The sequence below is a fragment of the Erinaceus europaeus genome, chromosome 2, assembly GCF_950295315.1.
Source record: "Erinaceus europaeus chromosome 2, mEriEur2.1, whole genome shotgun sequence".
Classification (NCBI taxonomy): Eukaryota; Metazoa; Chordata; class Mammalia; order Eulipotyphla; family Erinaceidae; genus Erinaceus; species Erinaceus europaeus.
The window spans coordinates 141607793-141622364 of NC_080163.1; the positions used below are offsets into that span (position 1 = coordinate 141607793).

Consider the following 14572-nt stretch of genomic DNA (forward strand, 5'->3'; position numbering starts at 1 on the left):
GTTTTAGGTATCTTTCTCTCCCTATTTCTCTTTGTATCATAATTTAAAAAAAGGGGGGTGGCACACCCGGTTGAGAGCACATGTTGCAGTGTGCAAGGACCTGGGTTCAAGCCTCTGGGCCCCATCTGCTGGTGGAAAGCTTCATGAGTGGTGAAGCAGGGCTGAAGGTGTCTCTCTCCCTCTCTATCTCCCCTGTCCTCTCAATTTCTGGCTGACTCTATCCAATAAGCAAATAAAGATAATAAATTTAAAAAATTATTTATTTATTCTCTCTTGTTGCCCTTGTTTTTTATTGTTGTAGTTATTATTATTGTTGCTGTCATTGTTGGATAGGACAGAGAGAAATGGAGAGAGGAGGGGAAGACAGAGAAGGGGAGAGAAAGATAAACACCTGCAGACCTGCTTCACCGCCTGTGAAGCAAGTCTCCTGCAGGTGGGGAGCCAGGGCTTGAACTGGGATCCTTACACCGATCCTTGTGCTTTGTGCCACCTGCGCTTAACCCACTGTGCTATAGCCTGACTCCCATAAAAAATTTTTTTAAAGGGGGCCGAGTGGTGGTACATGTGGTTGAGTGCATATGTTACAATGTGCAAGGACCCAGGTTTGAGCCCCCGGTCCCCACCTTCAGGGGGAAAGCTTTGCAAGTAGTGAAGCAGTGCTGCAGGTGTCTCTCAGTCTCTCTCCCTCTCTATCTCCCCTTCCTTCTCGATTTCTGGCAGTGCCTATCCAATAAATAAATAAAGATAATAAAAGAGGAAATAAAAAGGCTGTTGGGAGTGGTAGATTTGTCTTGTAGGTACCAAGCCCCAGTACTTACCCTGGTGGCAAAACAATTATAACAAAGGAAAGGAAAGAAAAAAGTGAAAGAACCATATCTTTTTGTAAGATTTATTTTGTGTTTTTGGTTGTCACTGGGGCTTCACCACTCCAAGCCAACTCTTTAAGACAGAATGACAGACACAGAGATAGCAAGACACTACACCACACTAATGCTTCCCTCAGTGTAGTAGGGGCCATGCTTGAACCTGTGTGGTGCCCATGACAGAGCAAGCACAGTATCCAAGTGAGCTGTCTTGCTGATCCTGATTTATTTTTATTTAGCACAGTGGGTTAAGTGCAGGTGGCCCAAAGTGCAAGGACCTGCACAAGGGTCCTGATTTGAGCCCTCAGCTCCCCACCTGCTGGGGAGTCACTTCACAAGCGGTGAAGCAGGTCTGCAAGTGTCTATCTTTCTTTCCTTCTCTTTGTTTTCCTCTTCTGTCTCCATTTCTCTCTGTCCAATCCAACAATAATTGTTATTATGACATCAATAACTACAACAATAAAAAATATTTTTATTTCATGAGATAGAGATAGAGGAGGGTAGGCAGTGCGGTACTGTGGTATATGCAGTGTCGGGAGTTGAGTTCAGGATCTCATGTTTGCAAGTCCAGCCCTCAGTCACTGTGCTATCACCCCAGCAACACATTGTTAAATAGCTAATGAATCTTTTTTTAAAATTATTTTTAAAGAAACTATATGGGAAATTGCAATGAAGACAGATTGAGTCCTAATGGTTCCAAGAAGTGGTGTTTGTCCAAGGCACAGTATGTGACATGTCACACATGCATTCCAGAACCCTCTGCTGCTGGGGCTTAGGGACCAGGAGTCTTGCTGAAGTGGGCTTCACACTCCACATCTCTGACTCAAGCCCTGAGTGTGACATGTTGGTGTCCATTCTCATTCTGATTTATTTATTTTATTATCTATATTTATTGGATAGAGCTAGCCAGAAATTGAGAGGGTAGGGGGAGATTGAGAGGGAGAGAGACAGAGACACACCTGCAACACTGTTTCACCACTCAGAAAGCTTTCTTCCTGCAGGTGAAGATGGGGAGCTTAAACCTAGGTTGTTACACACTGTAACATGTGCACTCAACCAGGTGTCCTACCACCTAGCCCCCTCCATTCTCATTCTGATTATGGGACATTCCAGGCAGGACCTTACTGTTGGGGTCTATACCCTCCAAAAAACACTAGGTGCAGGGTGGTGGTGGTGGTGAGTGGTAGCACAGCATGTTAAGCACGCATGGTGCGAAGCGCAAGGATGGCATAAGGATCCCTGTTTGATCCCCTGCATCCCCACCTGTCGGGGGGGGGGTTGTTGCTTCACAAGCGGTGAAGCAGGTCTGCAGGTGTCTGTCTTCCCCTACTCTGTGGATTTCTCTCTGTCCTATCTAACAACAACAACAAAATAATGACAACAAGGGCAACAAATGGCCTCCATGAGCACTGGACTCACAGTGCAATCACTGAGCCCCAGCAATAACCCTGGAGGCAAAACAAAACAAAACACAAAAAACAAAACAAAATAAAATAAAACAAACAAACAAAAAACTGGTTCAATCACTGTTGTTAATCAAGTAGAGATCCATGTCCTCCCTCAGTGCTGAACTAGTTCACCTCCTGCTCCCTACTCATCTGCCAGATGGAAGTGGCATTGTGGCTCCAGCTTCTATAGTACCTATCTGTTCTGTACAGTGGGGGTGGGGGTGACAGATGAAGGCCTGGGGCTCCCAAAGGAAAGGGGGCTCTGAATTTTTTTTTCTGTAGTGAGTATCCTAAAACCTTCACTGCCAGGCTCCCCTTATTCCCAGAGCCTTTGGCAGTGGTGGTGTGTACATGCAAGTGGTTCACATGAATTTTCTCAGCTTGAGAAGAGGGAGAATTTCAAGAATTTTTTTTCTTTATTTAGATATAAAAAAATACAGTACATCCCATGTGCCAGTGTGGACAATCTAGAGTCATCATCTCTAGAACAGTTATTACAATGACAGGAAACAGACGGTTACGGGGATACGCTTCTCTAACTAAAACCCTGAATTAAAATTGTTAACCTAAATACCAACCACGTTATTATGCAAAACCTTTATGCTACGGGAAGAGCTAGAAACATGTGAGTAATATTAGTAAAAATAAAATTATAAAGATAGTTATTAGTTAAAAGTAAAAACAAAACAAAACAAAAAACAGTGAAATCTACAACCCCCTGAAGCTTTAGGGAACTTGCCCGGAGTGGGTTCCCTCTGCCACAAAGAAGTGTGAGTTGGAGCCTTTACCTCCTACTTGCTCCCTTGGAGTGACACCTCTCCTTCCCCCTCGGCCAAGGTGTGCTTGCAGTGGAATGTTCTAGGCGTGGCTGAGATTGGGCCATGCGCAGGTGACCACAGGGCCTGGGCCCAGGCCTGAAATGGCCTTGCCTGCTGGGGTTCCCTGAGATATGGCAACAACGGGGTGTGATGGCAAATAGTTTGGCTCTGATGTGTGGACATCTGGGTTTGGACATTGCGCAGAGTCACTGTGGGTCCTATATGGGGCCAAGTGAGAAGGACAGAATTGTGGAGCAGAGGGGAGAGTGAGCAGGTAGGAGCAGCCTGGCAAAGTGGAGATGGGAGGTCTCTTGCTATGAGAGCATTTGTCCCATGTCTTGAGTGGGGCTGCAGGATATTGATAATGATCAAACTGGGGTTCACAGTTACTTCAAACCCTCTGCAGAAGGGGTGTATGTGTGTGAAAGTAGCCTTCACTCTCTGATCTGTCACACTTGGTCTCCACTGTCCTTCCACGATGAATTCACAGTTGCTTCAAAATTCAACAAGTCATTTCTCTAACTTTGGTTGAATTGTCCTCACTCAGTACAGTACAGTTACAGGGACTAACTGGGATGGTCAACTCAGGACTCAAGGGGCCCCTTCCTCCCTTTCCACAGGCCTGGGAAGTGGTGGGAGACTTGGTGTGTGTGTGTGTGTGTGTGTGTGTGTGTGTGTGTGTGTGTGTGTGTGTGTGTGTGTGTAGAAGCAGTGTGTGTGAGATAGGTATGTCTCTTTTGGGGCTGGAGTACAGAGTTCCATCTAGTCCTCTGGTCATGCCATTCAGTACTTTGCTTCCACGATCTCACAAGGGAGCTCAGTGACCTCAGGGCCTCAGTGGGGAGACTGTGCCCACCTCACCTGGGGTTAGTTGGACAAACTGCAGTTTCCAGAAGCCAGAGAAAGTCTTTATGTTAGCTTTGAGGTCTGGGCTGCGGTGTTATGTGGTTGTCCGAACCCAGACAGAACACGAACTGGGATTTTCCAGCAGCTGTGTGCTGCAAGTGTGATCACTGAAGTGTGCTCCACAGCATTACTGGGAGTTGGAGTTTGCTACCCAAGGAGAGGAGGTCTCTGCAAGACCTGCTGGGGGTTTTGGTGGTGGTGAGTGGGTAGCAGGCTGGTGGTGGGGTGCTGGGGTTTCAGTGCTACAATGTCAGGGCTCAGTGTCTGGGGTCCAAAAAGCCTGAGCTACCCTGGGGAGGGTCTCAGGGCCCAGAGGCAATGGTCACCCTAGTAGAACATCTCCTCCTGGGGGTCGGAGCCATATAGCTCGGCCAGCATCTTAAACCTGGGTCCCCAGTCGTTGAGGAAATCGTAGTTGATGTCTGAGCCGGAGGAGTTGGTACCCAGGGAGCTCAGGGACTCTGCGATGGACTCGGAGCCCTCGTAGCCGTAGACGTGCAGGGTGTCATAGGGAGGGCTCCCGTCGTCCTGGTCGGCCTCGTCCTTCTTCATCTCGATCATAGCTGCCATATCCCCGAGGCTCCCCTGCTGCCCGGTGGGTCGCAGCTGGGGCTTCTGCACCTGCCTGTACAGGGGCGGCAGCTCCTCCCGAGGCGCCCGGGGAGGCTTGGTCACGCTGCCGCCGCACCGCACCGAGTTGAGCACCGACACGTCGTAGCTGGTGGTGTCCATCTCACCGCCGCCCTCCTCGTCGTAGGTGACCAGTTGCTCGTGGATCTCCGGCACACTTTTGCTGTTCGCCTGGGCCTGCCTCCGCAGCCGTCGCCGCAGGAAGATAAGCAGGGTGATCACTGTGGTGGATGAGTGGGTGGGTAACAGAGATGTCAGACTAGGCTCCCAGGAAATTCTTGAGTCAACCCAGTTTCCCACCCCAAGACACCTGAGTCAACACAAAAGGTCTAGTCCACACACCAGGAAGGTCCACCCCCACCTCACGGGACAGGAAGCACCTGTTACCTGCACCCTCCTCCCCCAGTCTCACCCTAAGATGACCAGACAGACTGTCATGGCCACTGGTGGCAGAGGGACTGGAATGGGAAAGGAACAGAAGGGTCTCCCTCAATTTCATATTTACAGTCTTGTTTCTTGACTCCTCAGACCACTGTGAAGAATTACTATTATTGTTGTTTTTATTATTATTGCCACCAGAATTATTGCTGGGGCTTGGTGCCCACATGACAAATCCACCACTCCTGGCAGTCATTTTTTCCCCTTTTATTTTTGATAGGGCAGAGAGCACTTGAGAGGGTAGGGGGAGATAGAGAGGGAAAGAGAGAGCTCTGGTAGCACTGCTTTACTCCTCTAGAAGCTTCCCCCTCCCCTACAGTTGAGGACAAAGGCTTGAACCCAGATCCTTATGCATACTAATATGTGTGCTCAACTCAGTGTGCCATCACTTGGCCTGGAGGAATCCTTCCATGCCATATCCAAAGGCCAGGAGGCCAGAGGTTGGTTAGGAAGTAGGGAAAGGTATGGTCTTGTATTTGGAGTTGATAGATTCTGAGCCATTGCTCTGTTGTCAACCAAGCTGATGTTATGGCTAAGTGATGCTGGTCTGGTAGTTTCCACTGTTAAGCACCTACTGTATGCATGCTGGCATGATACTGGGAACAGTCTCATGTTATCTCATTCAAGAGAGATATTATTACCCCCACACTACAGTTAAACACACTGAAGTCAGAGACTGAGCAACCTGTCCAGAGTCCTATGGTTGGACAAGGGTGGGGACATCACCACTGCTCAAAGTTCTGAGGGTGTGACTATGTGAGGGCCTACATGAGGGGGGAGAATTGGGGTGCACAGAGTTCCTAAAATTGGGTTCATCTGATACCCCAGATTCCAGACTTGACTGACTTAAACTTTTACACACATAAGTAAAACAAAGATACTTTTTCTGAGCCTCAGTTTTCTTGTGTTAAGTAGAAGTGATGATCTCTCTGCTCTGTATATATTTGGTAAAATGGCTTTCAGGTTAGTATAATTCTTTGTGCTGCCAATGTTATCATCATCATCAAAAATAGAACTTGGGTCTGAATTCATTAATTAATTCCTTCAAAAGCTCCAGAAATATGACCATACCTAGAGATCTCTCACAGGCACCACTATCAGGAAAGGTCTAAGACAAATAATGAGGGTACTCTTCCAGGCTCTGGTACAGCTACTATAGTACCTGTGTTGGTTTTTAGCCATGAAAAGATTCATCTGGAGGGCCAGCCTTACCCCATCTCATGGCAGGTTATATGCAGTAGAACTGACAACACCTCTGGGGGGAACCTCTGATGATGGAAATAGGTCACTCTCCTGTCCCTTGTGGTAGGGAGCTCTGGTGACCCACAGGGGTTACTGTGTGAAAATGTACTCTTGGGGGTCGGGTGGTAGCGCAGTGGGTTGAGCGCACTGTGGTGCAAAGCGCAAGGACCAGCAGAAGGATCCTGGCTCGAGTCCCCGGCTCCCCACCTGCAGGGGAGTCGCTTCATAGGCGGTGAAGCAGGTTTGCAGGTGTCTATCTTTCTCTCCCCCTCTCTGTCTTCCCCTCCTCTCTCCATTTCTCTCTGTCCTATCCAACAACAAATGACATCGACAACAATAATGACCACAACAAGGCTACAACAACAAGGGCAACAAAAGGGGGGAAAAATGGCCTCCAGGAGCAGTAGATTCATGGTGCAGGCACTGAGCTCCAGCAATAACCCTGGAGGCAAAAAAAAAAAAAATGTGCTCTTCATACAGTGAGTCCTTACCCTACTCTCTCTTTTAAAATAAGCTTTTAATTTCCATTTATTTATTTATTGTGGCACAGGGGCCTCTTGTAGGTGTGGCTCCACTGCTCCCAGGCCAACTTTTTTTATTGTTTTATGTTTCAGACAGATACACACAGAGAAAAAGAGACACAGAAAGGAGATACCATGATTGTGGAGCTTCACCTGATACCATTCATGGTTCTCCCCTGTAGTTCCAGGGCCTGAACCATATACCCAAGATCTTGAGCATAGTACTCTACCCTCCTTACCTATGTCACTTTCTCTTTTCTTCCTGAGACTCTCTGAGAACACTATTCAAACTACTTGCATGCCAATTTTTGTCTCGATTTTTTTTTCCTGGGGAAGTCAGACCTAAAATTTCTGAGGCCCAAACAAGGGGGGAAAAAGAGCTATCAGGTTAGATGAATCTTATAAGAGGAAAGCCTCTGGAGATCATTTTAACTATGGGTTTTAGAACTCCATTTGTCTTCAAAAGAGGAATTTTTCTAGACTTTCTCTCAATCTCTCTCTCTCTCTCTCTCTCTCTCTCTCTCTCGGCTTATGTAAATACATGCCCTGTGGTTCTTGGTAGATTCACTATAAGTTCCTTACAAGTATTTCCCTTTTTAAATTTTTCTTTCTTTCTTTGTTTCTTTCTTTCTTTTCCAACTGGGTTATTGTTGGGGCATAGTGCCTGCATGACTCCATTGCTCCTAATTTTTTTCTTTTAGCTACAGAGGAAACTACAGAAGGGGAGATATAGATAGAGATAGAAGAAGAGACACTGAAGCACTGCTCCAGTATTTGTGAAGCTTCTTCCCTGCAGGCACTCCTGTGTGTCGGCTAGGGACTTGAATCTGGGTCTTTGCACATGGTAATGTGTATACTGTACTGGGTGAGCCATCTGTCAGGGGTCCCTCCTTGCAAGCATTTTAAGGCAATTTTGTTGTAGAAGAAAGTCATGAAAAATAAAAGAGGGACATTAGGGATTCAGAATCTGTTGGGCATAGTTATTGACATGATTAAAAAAAAAACTGCTGTAACTATCTTCAGATCTCTCTGGAAGTAAAATGAACACAGGAGGGGCTTTGCTATTCCTTATCATCCCATGTAATGATATTGCTGGCAGTATTTGGACTGCTAATATTTCATTACATACCGTTTTATATCTCACCCTATCATTTAAACCAGAATCCAAATACCTATATTCTGTTTATATTATGGTTCCCACTGTCAGCTATAAAGAAAATTTACCATCTTCAAGAAACCTGTACTCATTGGGAATTGCGTAACAATTTTGAGCGTGTGGATAGGAGGAAGTTGATTTTTTCATCTAATAGTCTGTGTCAAATTTGGTAAAGACAGTATTTGAGTACAAGTTCTTGGATTTAAATTAGCTTAAGAAGATCATTAGTATGCATGAAGATGATTGTGAATAATAGCAGAAACTTGGAAACAGCCAAAATGTCCTTCAACAGATGACTGGATAAAAAAGTTATGAAATATATACACAAAAGAGTATTATACAGCAGTAAAAAGAGATGGTATGTGATCCAGGAGATGGTGCAGTGGTTAAAGTGCTGGACTATCAAGCATGAGGTCCAGAGTTCAATCTCTGGCAGCACTACCAGAGTGATACCTGGTTCTCTCTCTCTCTCATTCTTCCTGAATAAATAAAATCTTTTTTTTTAAAAAAAGGGATGATATTGTGTGCTTTGGGATAAAGTGGATGGAACTGGAGAAGATCATGCTCAATGAAGCAAGTAAGGAGGTGAAGGACAACTATAGAATGGTTTCACTCATATGCATAACATAAAAAATTGATCATACAGATGTTAATGAAAATGTCAACCAATTTTCAAGACTGTGGGAGAACTATAGTGGCTATCTATGGGTGTGGGGATGGTGATGGGAGTGGTGAAATAAAAATAAATAAAATAAAATAAAAAAGGTGATTGTGAATTACTAGCTTCCATTATCATATTTGGTAACCTTTGGTTTTGACCAGGTGGGAGGTTGACTGTATACACTGAGGGATTGGCAAACTAATATCATTTTGCGGAGCCGGGGGCTCGAACCCGGATCCTGGGGCCGGTCCTTGGGCTCTGCACTTTGTGGGCTAAACTAGAATTATTGTTACTTCACACTTCCAGTAAGACTTATCACTGATTTTTTTCCTACCCAGTCTATTACCCAGTCATCACTATTTTAAGGTCCTTCTCTGGGCTGAGCTTGCCCTGCGGCAGCACCCTCAGTGTGAACTGTGCAGCCTCAGGGCGGCCGCAGCACTTTGCTCCTTTTACGGCAAAACTGCCTTACGGCCAAGGAGTTTTGCGACACAAATGTTTGCTGCTTCAGAAAGCTTAGGACGTGTCTGTGGCACGCACAGTAAGTGTTCAGAAATGGTAGAAGTTGAGGGAGTGACTGTCACCTAGAAAGCACTTGAGGTGAGAGAGGCGGCTGGAGAGCTGCTCGGCCCTGCCCCACACCGCCCCAGGCGCTCAGGGAGAGGGACCTGCGCCCTGCGCCCTGCGCCCTGCACCCTGCATGCTTCCTCCTCGCGCTCCTCCCCTTCCTCTTCCTCCTCCTCTCTCCTCCCCTCCCTCCTCCTCCCTTCCCTCCTCCTCTTCTCCCTCTTCCCCTCCCTCTTCCTCTCCCCTTCCCCTTCTTCCTCCTTTCCCTCTCCCTCTTCCTCTCCTTTCTCAGTCTCTCCCTCTTCCTCTCCCTCCTCCTCTCCCTCCTCTCCTTTCTCCTCTTCCTCCTCCTCCCCTCCCTCCTTCTCTCCTTCCTCCTCCTCTCTTTCCTCCTCCTCTCCTTCCTCCTCCTCCTCTTCTTCCTCCTCCTCTCCCTCCTCCTCCCTTCCCTCCTCCTCTTCCTCCTCCTCTCCTCCCTCCCCTTCCTTCTCTTCCCTTCTCCCCTCCCTCTTCCTTTCCCTCCTCCTCTCCTCTTTTCTCCCATCCTCCCTCCCTCCTCCTCCCTCTCCATCCTCCTCCTCCCTTCCCTCCTCATCTCCTTCCTCCTCCTCTCCCTCCTCTTTCTCCTCCTTTCCTCCCTCCCCTTCCTTCACCCCTCCCTCCTCTCCTCCCTCTTCCTTTCCCTCCTCTCTTCCATCCTCCCTCCACCTCCCCTCCCCTCCTCCCCTCCCCCTCCTCCCCTTCCTCCTCCCCTCCCTCTTCCTCTCCCCTTACCCCTCTTCCTCCTCCTCCCCTCCCTCTTCCCTCCTCTTCCTCCTCCCCTCCCTCCTCCTCCCCTCCCTCCTCCTCTCCCTCCTCCCTTCCCTCCTCCTCTTCCTCCTCCTCTCCCTCCCCTTCCTTCTCTTCCCTTCTCCCTTCCCTCTTCCTTTCCCTCCTCCTCTCCTCTTTTCTCCCATCCTCCCTCCCTCCTCCTCCATTCTCCTCCTCCCTTCCCTCTTCCTCTCCTTCCTCCTCCTCTCCCTCCTCTTCCTCCTCCTTTCCTCCCTCTCCCTTTCCTCCCTCCCCTTCCTTCTCCTCCCTTCCCTTCTCCCCTCCCTCCTCTCCTCCCTCTTCCTTTCCCTCCTCTCCTCCTTTCTTCCATCCTCCCTCCATCCCTCCTCCTCCCTTCCCCCTCCTCCCCTCCCCCCCCCCGCCCCCCCCCCCCCCTGCGGTGCCCAGGTCTGAGCAGACACTGACCTGCGATGGTCAGGATGCAGAGGAAGATGGCCACCAGCGCCTGGACGCTGACTCCCGCCAGCCCCGCCGCCTCCTCGCAGAAGGTGAAGTGGCCGCGCTCATCACACTTGCACACGGTCACGGCCAGGGTGCTGGTGCTGGTGAGGCTCGGCCTCCCGTTGTCCGAGATGAGCACCGGCAGGAAGTGGACCTTGGCCTGCTCGCGGTCAAACTGCCCGTGCTTGACCGTGATGTTGGCCGTGTTATCTGGAAACACCCAGGCCTGAGTCAGATCAGCCGCCCCAAATGCCCAGCCCCATATGCATACTGGCCCGTGGCCAGCCTCTTCCAGGAAGCTCTCCCTGACTGCCAGCCCAGGTGCTGCCCGGTGTGTGTATGCATGACAAATCTCTCTCTCCTGGTGGCTTTTTTTTTTTTTTTAATAGAGACAGAAATTGAGAGGGGAGGGGGAAATAGAGAGGTAGAAAGAGAGATACCTGAGAACCTTAGGTGAAGCTCCTCATCCCCCCACCCCCCAGTACGTCGGAACCAGGGACTTGAATCTGGGTCCTTGGATGTACTGATGTGTGTTGCCTGCTGTGTGTGCCACTACCTAACCGTCACCACTCCTCTGCGTTTTAAACACACTGACTTTCAGATGTTCCCTCCAACTCCTGCTTTTCTGATTCAGTGGCTCCTGACAGAGGCCAGATCCTCTACCTAAAGACTCCTGGCTGGTGTGATGCTGATGGATGGACAGAGAGGATCCAGCTATCTCTTGACTCAGCTCTTTGTTCTCAATGATATACTGATTGGTACATAAAAATATGTAGTATGGGGAGTATGGATCGACCTGTCAACGCTCATGTTCAGCGGGGAAGCAATTACAGAAGCCAGACCTTCCACCTTCTGCATCCCACATTGACCTTGGATCCATGCTCCCAGAGGGTTAAAGAATAGGAAAGCTATCAGGGGAGGGGATGGGATATGGAGTTCTGGTGGTGGGAATTGTGTGGAGTTGTACCCCTCTTATCCTATGGTTTTGTCAGTGTTTCCTTTTTATAAAAAAAAAAAAAAGCCCCTTGGGAGTCGGGCTGTAGCGCAGCGGGTTAAGCGCAGGTGGCGCAAAGCACAAGGACCCCGGCATAAGGATCCCGGTTCGAGCCCCGGCTCCCCACCTGCAGGGGAGTCGCTTCACAGGCGGTAAAGCAGGTCTGTAGGTGTCTATCTCTCCTCCTCTCTGTCTTCCCCTCCTCTCTCCATTTCTCTCTGTCCTATCCAACAACGACAACAACAATAATAACTACAACAATAAAACAGCAAGGGCAACAAAAAGGGAATAAATAAAATAAAAAAAAATTAAAAAAATTATTTAAAAAAAAGCCCCTTAAGGAGCCAGGTGGTGGTGCACCTGGTTGAGTGCACATGTTACAATGCACAAAGACCCGGGTTCAAGCCCTCAGTCCCCACAGACCCCATCTGCAGGGGGAAGGCTTTACAAGAGGCGAAGCAGAGCTGCAGATGTCTCTCTGTCTCTTCCCCTATCTCCCCCTTCCTCTCAAGTTCTTACTGTTTCTATCCAATAAATAAATACAAATAATAAAAAAATTAAAAAAATTAAAGCCCCTTAACAAAAAAATATATAGTCTGCATGGAATATACTTCAAAATATAGAGTGTAATACATTTCATTCTAGTGCAGTGTATTATTAGAATTGAAAATATAATAATATATATTAATTATATAATTGTGCCATATAATATATAACAGTATAGATTTATAGTATATTAATATATAATGTATAAACTATTATAATTTAAAATAACAATGGCATGGCCATTGGTAATTTGTAGGGGAATGCAGAGATTTCTCACTCTATTCCCTTATCAGGACATTCATGCTGTAAGTGAATCGGAGACCAATTTTTCTGACTCCTGATTGCCTTTGGGGTGCTTTAGGGTAACACTCAATATTTCAACTATATTGAAGACTCCCTTCAAAGTGCGATTGCACTGGACATTGGGATAGGATGACAGGCATATTTGTCATACTATTTACTGCTAATGACAGCTGAATATTGAATGGTCTGTCACTGACTGTCAATACATTTTGACCATTTTTGCAGTCTGACCCCTAGTCCTCACGTCTAGGGACTCCACTCACCAGCCTTCTTCAAAGGTGGCAGTGATTGTTTCTCTGAATAGGCATACTCAGTCTTATCAGTCAGGAACAGGCAGACTCTTTCCATTATGAACTAACTGAAGAATTGCTCTTTTTAGACCTAAGGGGGATTTTCTCTCTTTTTTTTTTTTTTGGAAGCTTCAGGAACCATGGACACTTGTCTACTATTGGCTGTATTCCACTGTATTCATCCTCACCTTCAAAAGCACATATGCATCCGTAGATCTGATTGGCCACTACTAGCATTGGTGGTTTGTGATTGGTAGACCAGATCCTGTCCTTAGATCACCTGGGACCAGCTAGTGGTAAGTAGTCCTTGTAACTGGATCAAAACATTGTATCCTTGATACTTGGGATTTCATGTTGACTATTTGGAGCCCCCCTGGACATTCCACATCATAGTATAGCAGTTGTGCTGAGCAGAGATATGATGTGACAGGAGTTTTTTTTTGGGCTAGTTTTGAACCAAGCTGTCTGCATCAGTTTCTATTCTTGTTCCTCTTTCTCCTGAATATCTTATGGAGAATAACAGGCCACATGGACAGGGCGTTTCTGCTGCATAGAACAGCAAGGTATGTGGTGAGAATGGTGCAAAATATTCTATAGTTTGAAAGCCCCTCCTTCAGTGATTTAGTGATTGACATTTCAAGATTTAAATTACCACACCTGTGACCCTGCTAAGGACCAGGCTGACTGATTTGTTCAAGCTCACCGTTATTATCCGTGAGGGTGAAGTTGTTGTTTTCAGTACTCAGGGAGAATTTGAACTTCACATCTTGTGGTGTTATGTCCTTGTCTATTGCTGAGATTTGAACCACCAGCTGGAGTGTGGAAGATGGGGAGTGGTTAGTGGTGGTGGTGGGGGTAGCCCGAGGTTTAGTGTTGGAGATTTGGGTTCAGACCTCACCCTGGCTGCTCCTTCCCTGCAACACCAAAAATAATGGTCTGTGCAGAGCCACTCCTCTTACCACCCCCTGCCCCAGTAATAGACTCTTCACATATTTTTTCAAACCTCAATTTTTCCATCTGTGAAATGAGAGTGATTTCACCTTTCCTCAAGCTATCTTCTTTCCTGTGCTGGGTTCCATTCAACTCAGTGTCCCACCAGCCATGGAGTAGAGCTGCTATTCCCTTGACCTGCCACAGGGGGCGCCAGTCTCTCCCTCCCACCGGAGCCAGACTCACCTTGCCCTGGGCAGCATTCTCACACACTTTGGGCTCATAGGGCTGGGCAAATATTGGGGCGTTGTCATTTTCATCCTCAATTTCAATATAGACTTGTACTATAGATTCTTTGCCTGTGGAGAACCCTGCAGGGGAAAGGACTTGTCATTAGCTGAGCAGGTGACCCCAGGAATAGGATGTGTGTGAATAGGGAGAAGTGACCCTTTCTGCAAGAGGATGTTGTGGATCTCTGGAAAGGAGGCTGGATAGAGGTGGTGTTATGATGAAGGAAGAGGAAAGGGGTGGAACTTTATTCAAAGAATTACTAAAGAAAGGTAAACAAGTGAATCGAGAGGTTTAAATTAAATTAATGTAATTAAGCAATTCAGTTGTTAAATAATCTAATTTAGTAATTTAATTGATTTATATAAGTATGATTTATCAAATTAGACAAGCTAGAGTTATTTACAAAGTGAACTGAAAGGTAAACAACCGAAGTGGGATTAGGTTAATGAAATTATGCCACTTTAAAAAGTAGGAAGTGAGTGACCATTTATAATGTCCCTGTAAATTACTGTTTTTAAAGGTAACTCTGAAGGCATGTTAGTGAGTACTATGAGAAAATGATTCTGGAATAAGATGAGTTAAAATGGAGGATATGATTTTTTGCAAATATTGTGATCTTATTTGTGTAAAAGTTTGTACAGAAAAATAGCAGAGCAAATACACTAACATGCTAATGGTAATTACCTCTGTAGGGTG

General features: G+C 46.9%; 2 protein-coding genes across 2 annotated transcripts in view; one reads left to right on the top strand and one right to left on the bottom strand.

The window, feature by feature from the left end:
• The window catches only part of CMTM4 (CKLF like MARVEL transmembrane domain containing 4), a 533141-nt gene that overhangs the window by 244510 nt on the left and 274059 nt on the right, over positions 1 to 14572 (top strand). The window lies entirely within an intron of this gene.
• Positions 2706 to 14572, bottom strand: part of CDH5 (cadherin 5) — a 40626-nt gene continuing 28759 nt past the window's right edge. Inside the window, exons 9-12 of the mRNA XM_007517796.3 lie at positions 13832 to 13956; positions 13359 to 13467; positions 10487 to 10732; positions 2706 to 4886 (exon numbers count right to left, since the gene is read on the bottom strand). Of these exons, the coding sequence (XP_007517858.1) occupies positions 4363 to 4886; positions 10487 to 10732; positions 13359 to 13467; positions 13832 to 13956 (1004 nt within the window). The 3' untranslated portion in view covers positions 2706 to 4362. The remainder of the gene's footprint in view (positions 4887 to 10486; positions 10733 to 13358; positions 13468 to 13831; positions 13957 to 14572) is intronic.